The 7,396-nt window shown below is 41.5% G+C and overlaps 1 protein-coding gene across 1 annotated transcript in view; it reads left to right on the top strand.

Moving 5' to 3' along the window:
• Positions 1 to 1,807: 1,807 nt before the first annotated feature.
• DRD3 (dopamine receptor D3) overlaps positions 1,808 to 7,396 on the top strand; it is a 23,757-nt gene continuing 18,168 nt past the window's right edge. Inside the window, exon 1 of the mRNA XM_015413573.1 lies at positions 1,808 to 2,089. Within this exon, the coding sequence (XP_015269059.1) occupies positions 1,808 to 2,089 (282 nt within the window). The remainder of the gene's footprint in view (positions 2,090 to 7,396) is intronic.

Genomic DNA, 7,396 nt, shown 5'->3' with positions numbered 1-7,396 from the left:
TGTCCTGGAGTTTGAACCTGGAGTTGGCAACCATCAGCCAATGTTTATCTGCCTGTCTGTCTTTACAAAAAACCCCCCCCACACACACACACAGCCTCTGCCTAGGGAGCAGCTGACATCATTATCCTCTGCCAACTGAAAATTCCAACTGCCTTGCGGGGGGGTGGGGGGGGGGGGGGGGGGGGCATTGTTCTGGATTTGTGAATTAATTCAGGTTCAGAAATCCCACATTATAATCTCTCCTTCATGCGTCTCTGTTTGAGGACTTCCACTCTTTAGTCAGCAACAGAACATCCTGAGAGATTAAAGTATTCTCCCACTGGTTTGTGAGTGCTGAGATTTTTAATGTCAGATTTATGACAATTTATTCTCTGGATAGAGTCTGATGTAGGGAGTGGAAGGACATTGCTCAAAGAGTGGCATTTTGCATTACGTTTTGCATCGTACTTTTGCATCCTGACTCCTTTCTTTGCAACACCCCTCACACCCTCTGACTGGGATTTGAAGAAGGGATCTCCACTTCTACTTGTATCTGACAAAAGGAGCTTTGACTGTTTACAGTTTATATACGCAAAGTTTTGATAGTCTCTAAGGTGCTACTGGACTGAAATCTAGTTCTTCTACTACAGACCAACACAGCTACCCTCTGAAACTACATTATCATCTACCTATTTGATTCTAGCGTCTGCATTTTAAACATATCATATCAAATACTTATGCTTTGTTTTCAGATTTCTGTCCTATTACTTCACTTCTAGTCCTGTTAGTTCACTGATCAGATGTCATATTCTATCAACTGCGCTGACTTCCATTGTGTAATCCACCTTGAGTCTCAGTGAGAAAGGCAGGCTGTAAATAATGTAAATCAAAATAAGTAAATAAAATAATTGTATTTATTTTATTTATTTTGAGATTTCTATCCCGCCCTACCCAGTGGCTCAGGGCGGCTAACAACAACATATAAATAGTAAAACAATAAAATAATTTTAGATACAATAAAAACTGGTGCTTCAGTCTATACAATCTATACCATTTACATAATGTGCATAGATTTATTCTACATAAATTTCCTGTTAACAAGCTATATCGGATTCCCTACAGTTTCAATGACTGACAGCCTTATACGTTATTCAAAGATGGCCATGTTACAAGAAGAAACGTTAGGCGTCATGCCCCAATAAGTGGCTGATCTCCTGTGGACAAGTAGAACTGCAACAGAAGGGACATGGGTGGTTTTCTCTAGCGCATGCTTTCGCTTTACAGGACTTTTCACCTTCTCTGAACGAAGCCCAAGATAGTCTGTATATGGTAGTGATGGTGGTTCTTCATGGCAAGTACAAGGAAGTGCATGTCTGTAGTGGTAAGACACAAGGGAAATAAAATTGCTGTAAAAACTGTCAAAGGTCACTGTGGCCACCCCTATTTCTTTCGTGACACCTCAGCACTTGTGTGTTTTCTTGTGGGTGTGAGTATAGGAGGTAGATCTTAACAAGTAGGTCAGCCCAGAGTCTAAACTACTCCAATACTTTATTCTTGGCAGTAGTAAGCTACTGTTTCCCTCAGGGCTGTATTTCATTGGGAATGTACATTATATAGACTTGTGTCAACACATACACAGAAGGCATTTCTCACAAATGAAGCTTCAGAACACTGACTTATCAAGTAGCAAGTGATTATTTTGGTGTTTTGCCCATACCTTACAGAACAAGTTGCTCAAACAGTGGTCATCAAAAGACATGCTTTATGCCAGCGGTTCTAAAAAAGATTTCAGAAGATCTTTCTCTTTTGCAGTTCTCCCCATTTCCTGATGGCACCCTTCAGCAGAATCAGCAGCTATCTCAATTCAACAGTAGCAGTCCCACATTGGCAAGATAACACCACAGGACCTGGACCGCAGCCTTCTCATGCCTACTACGCCCTCTGCTATTGCATCTTGATCGTGGTCATTGTCTTTGGCAATATTTTGGTCTGCCTGGCAGTTCTGAAGGAGCGCAGCTTGCAAACTACCACCAACTATCTTGTGGTAAGCCTGGCAGTAGCAGATCTGCTTGTGGCCACCTTGGTGATGCCATGGGTGGTATATCTTGAGGTGAGTGCAGCTTAGGCTGACCATCCTAACATGTCTGTTTTTGGCACTTATGCTTGTATGAGAGACCTTAAAAATTACAACGGTCCATTTAGAAGTAAACAAAGTAGATAATGTTCTATGATAATGTTTTTAGTGTTTCTCTTTCCTCTGTTTTCACATTATAAAATGATGGTACAACCAGGGGTCATTTGGGGGGGGACGTGGGGGGACGCCATCCCCCCGGGTGAGGTGCGGGAGGGCGGGGCCTGGAGCTCCCTGCTGGTGCCCGCTGGAGGTCGCCGCCGGCTGTGGGGAGGACACGCTTCCGGTGATGTCAGGGTGTGTGGCATATGCTAATGAGTTATGCTAATGAGTCCCCCTAGCTCTTTTTCTACGAAATGACCCCTGGGTACAACAGATATTTTGCAGGTCATGAAACTGGGGGTCAGATTAATTACAAAATGAGACTCTGGGAGCTAATATCATGATATGAAGACACAGCAATTTAGATGGAAGTTGGGCTAGAGATAGGTGACTGATTCTGCCCAGGGAATTAAAAAAAAAAAGAACATCCTATCCCTACCACATAAATGTTACTTTATATATAATCAAGACGAGGAACTTATCTATTGGGTCACTTGAGGATATTCTTAGTATCTCATATTTCTGCTATGTGTATAAGAAAACAAACAGAACATGGAAAATGTAACCCAGAACTTGCATTAAAAATGAATCTGCTGAGGAAGAATGGTAAGACTATCAGGCCATCTCCTTGAATTACATCCCAAGTCTGCTGGCTTTAACAAAAAATGAAATAAAGCCTAAAAGTCTGATTATCCCTGTTTAATCTTTACCTCTCTATATATCGTGAATGTGAAACCTGTGTCTTCTCATATTTCCCATCACATTGTTTCAGGTCCACTTGTTAAGCCCAGGGAGCAATGACATCTATGTCAGGAGGCTTTGTCACAGCTCAGGGCTCCTTACCTCTGGGGAAGAACAACTGGAGTGGAGGCCCAGCCCTTAGGAGGGCAGCAGCCCAGTGGCAATGCTGGGCAGAGAGCCCACTGGGGCGGCAACAGCAAGGGAGGAGTGGTCAGAAGGAAGCCCCACCAGTACACTAGCTCCCTGTGGAGTAAAGGGCTCCTCTGGTATAAAAGCCTCCTTGAGAGGAAGGGCTTGCTCAAAAGTAGGAGCAGGGAAATAAAGGGGCAGCTGCCTGAAGGCTGGGAGAAGGCTGTGGGCTTTGGCAGACAAGAGGGAGCCAGGCCTCCTGAAGCCTCAGCAGTTGGCCGTCCTGGCCCCAAGGGCAGCCAGAAGGAACTGTGTATGTCTGACCAAGGCAGACAGACTACCTCGGCTTCATCTTGCAAGAAGGGTGCAGCAGCCAGGGCAGGGGTGTAAAGTCCTGGGAGAAGGATCCAGGCAGAGAATGCAGCCCCAGCAGCAAGGTGTAAACAGGTGGAGGTGAGGGGTAGTGATCTGGCTAGGCCACAGGGTAATGGTTGAGTTGGCAATGTAGAGGAACCAAACCATTAAAATACAAGTTTCACAGTCTGGGGTGTGTTGCATCATCTCTGCCAATGTAGAGAAAAGATGGTGCCTCCCCAGGGGGATGTGGCCCCTGACCCTGGGGGCTTCACAAGCTGTGGCATATATTTTGGGTTTGTTCCGTCTGAATAAATTCACTCCAAGCCCTAAGAATGCAATGGCTACAAAGTTAAATGTATACATTCCAAGTTTAAACCCAAGGGCAGACAAAAGACCAGTGATTTCAACCGACCTTAATACATGTGAGAGTGTTTAGCAATGTAGTGAAACCTAGCCCCATAACTACAGTTGCCTGCCCCAGATCTGGAGATGCTTTAATACCGTCAGCACTGACTTCTGCTCCGCTGTCGCAAAGGTTCCTTTTCACATTTATGCTCATCATCTCATCAGTTTCAGTTTCAATTTATTGATGCGGTCGAAGACCAGCACAAGTCACATAAAAGCAGTACGGATGGATTATATATAAATTACAGGGAATTAGTCCAATATGAAATATATATATGAAATATATAAATATACAGTATTACAAGTTTAAAAATAATTAATAATTATTGTTAAAATGCAGGTGCGCTACATAAAACTTCCTGGAGGATTTTGCAAGCAGCTGCGAAAAACCTTGCTCTGAGAGCTACTGTAATCTGAGGATTGGCATCATCTAGTCTTGCTAACAGGACTTTATTTCTCCATAGCAGGTAGATGAGGGAGTCTGAAAAAAGTCACCACTGTGTCGTTAACTTTCATATTACACTGACTGGAAAGGATGTGTTCAGTGGGCTGACTGTTGCTTTTGGCCAATTGAAGACGTCACCGTTGCTAGAAATCTTCAGTTAGTGCTGCAAGGCCATTTATTTGCCAGGTCTTTTAATGGTGTGCATAAATGATGTATATAAATTGCAAGAGGGAGAGGAGTTACTGGGGAGTCTATTTTGTAGGTTTTAAATTGTAATTTGCAAACCACTGTGAGGCAGCATATAAATGTGTTAACTAAACAAATATTCATAGAGAGGGTTTACAGAGGATCTCATTGGGATTGCAAGCCTGTGCCCTCCAGAAATGAGCAATAGGTTGTTGTTGTTGTTGTTCCTGCCCATGCAACCAAACATCAGGAAAGGTGACACCTGATGATCATCTCCAGTCTGTACACCAATAAAAAACTCAGGAACTAGAAAGAAGAGGGCAACTTTAGAGCTCCCATTTCTCCTGAAATTTCTCCGCGTTTAATAGAAATGTCCATATCACGTATTGAGAACCATTACTTCAAACAAATTGACTTATAAACCCATTGTGCTAAATGGTCGCATTGTTTCTGCTCAGAACATTCTTATAACAACTTTCAGTATGATAAGAACTTTTTAATTTAACTAAATTAGGCAGCAAGGCTGTGCAAGGCTGCAAGCTAATATCCCAAGCCTTTAAAAGTTTATGGACAAGTCTGTCCCTTTGACTTTAATTAGACTTATGTTCCTAAGTAAATGTGCCTAGAATTGCAACTTTCGTTTCTGAACCAGTTTAATTAAATTGCTGCTTCACACTGTGGGCAGCACAGGTCTCAAATGTGAATCAACTGCAACAAATGCATACAAAACATAGACATTAAGTCTGGTTTGGTCTATAAGCAGGGTGAAAGTCAGTCGTTTACAGTAGTTTTACCTCTGTTTCGTGCCATTCTTCCAAATCGGTATTTGTGAAATCACAACAATGTTGTAATTAAAAGAAACTGAGGTGTTTATCCCAATGATTGGCAATACTAATAGTGACCCTGATGATTAATTATTCATGGCCTCTTACAGCAGATCAAAAGTGAAAGAGGGAAACTCTCATGGTGCAGACCCGCTTAGGCTCACATAATGAACCTCGCAGAAAAATAAAGGATTATTTCTAAAGAGCAATGATCTCTATGGAATATTTAACAGTCAAAAAGCAGACTTAAACTTTAGGAGGGGGCACACAAGAAGAAAGGAGTACATGAACAGAAGTATCTGAGAAGAAGGGATACTGGACATCTAACACCGGTGATCTTTTGCAGTCTACATTACCTTTCATCTCAGGAATTCAAAGCACTTTGCAAGCATTAAAAACTTCCTCAGTCCTTACAATCACCTTCTCAAGTCAGAAAAATTAATGCCAAGGCTCTAGTAATAAAGTTCACAGCAGGAGGCTTGGTTTTAACTTTGCAGCATGCTCAGCGTCAATAAATGAAGTTAGGAAGTACCTAGGTTGAGGTATCAGTAGAGAATCCAGGTTTCTGGTGAATCTACAGGAGCATAACTCTAAATAAACTCCAGATAACATCCATATCCTAATCATCCTGAACATATTTACGTGGGAGTAAATTTTGTTGTTTGTTTTAAACACAAAAGACATACCAAGCTGGATTAAAGCACAAGCTTTTCTTAACTCTTCCAGTAGCACTCTGCTTCCTCCCCTTCTTTTTGATTCACTCCCTCTCTTATTTTAAAGAAAAAGTAGCAACAGATTGGACTTCTAATTCTTTTATATTTTTATCCTCCATTTCCCCCACTAATGTGAAGCCAAAACTTACAACATCATTCTCCACTGCTCCATTTTATCCTCACAACAATAAACCTGCAAGCAGGTTAGGCTGGAACAGAGTCACTGGCTTAAGCAAATGTCCATTGTAAAGTGGAGATCTGAACCTGAGTGTCCCCAGGTCCTAGTCCAGTCCTCTGTCCCCTGCACCACACTGGCCCTCAGACAGAGATACATAACTCTTCATGTTATATATCACGATGGAACCGTACTTGCGAAAGGGCTCACTAGCGAACATGCGGACTAGCGTAGCTTGGAGCGCATCACAACAGAAGGTTTGGATTCTAGAATGAACCAATAGATTGATCTGGATCCTAGTAGTAGCCAATTGGTAAACAATACTCTGTAAACAGCCTATCGTGGGCGTGGTGTGTTTCATGAATATAAGCAGGGCTCTGACCCTGCAAGTCTGTCTTTGTTTTGAGCTGAAACCACTTAAACATGAGCTAATCACTCTAGGTGTCTGAACCCAGTATATTTCACCTTATCTATTGGGGTGCTTCTAAGAGCAGAAGTTCCCACTGTGACTTCTTTCCTAGTAAATATGCATTGCATTTCAGGTGAAGTTCTTCCCTACGTTGCAACAGTTTGTGGAGTCTGTTAAAAGCAGAAAGGGGGAGGTGAAAACTGTGTGGTTGCAACAGTTTGTGGAGTCTGTTAAAAGCAGAAAGGGGGAGGTGAAAACTGTGTGGTTGCACTGCCCATATCTATAATCTTATAATTCAGCATATCTATGATGATATACAGCTGGATTTTTTAAAAAAATTCTCCCTGTTGCCTCAAAAACAGATGCTGCTACTGCACAGGAGTTTGGAGCTTTTTCATTTTTAAGTATAAGTGTTCACTGATACATCAAGACTGTCTTATTTCTGAAGCAATTGAAAAGAGTTTTAGTCTATTACATTGTGGGTGTGCACGTGTGTATTAGAAGTAGATGTAGCTGAATGCCTAGGGCTGCAATCCTAAATACATTTACATGGCAGTAAATACCCCTGAAATCATTATGTATAATGAAGGTAAAAATAACTGAGATAATGAAAAATAAATGAGGTTTCTAATCTGATTTCCAGAGCCCTGTAAATTGCACTGACTTACTTCCAATTAGAAATTTACACTGGTGTAAATAAGAATGGATTTCAGGTCATATTTTAATCTAAAATTATTATTATTATTATTGTTGTTGTTGTTATTGTTATTGTTATTGTTGTTTTTATTATTGTTGTTTTT

Source organism: Gekko japonicus, unplaced genomic scaffold (assembly GCF_001447785.1).
Source record: "Gekko japonicus isolate JY-2015 unplaced genomic scaffold, Gekko_japonicus_V1.1 scaffold273, whole genome shotgun sequence".
Lineage (NCBI taxonomy): Eukaryota > Metazoa > Chordata > Lepidosauria > Squamata > Gekkonidae > Gekko > Gekko japonicus.
The sequence above is the reverse complement of the archived record's forward strand: the minus strand, read 5'-3'. Positions and strand labels throughout refer to the sequence as shown.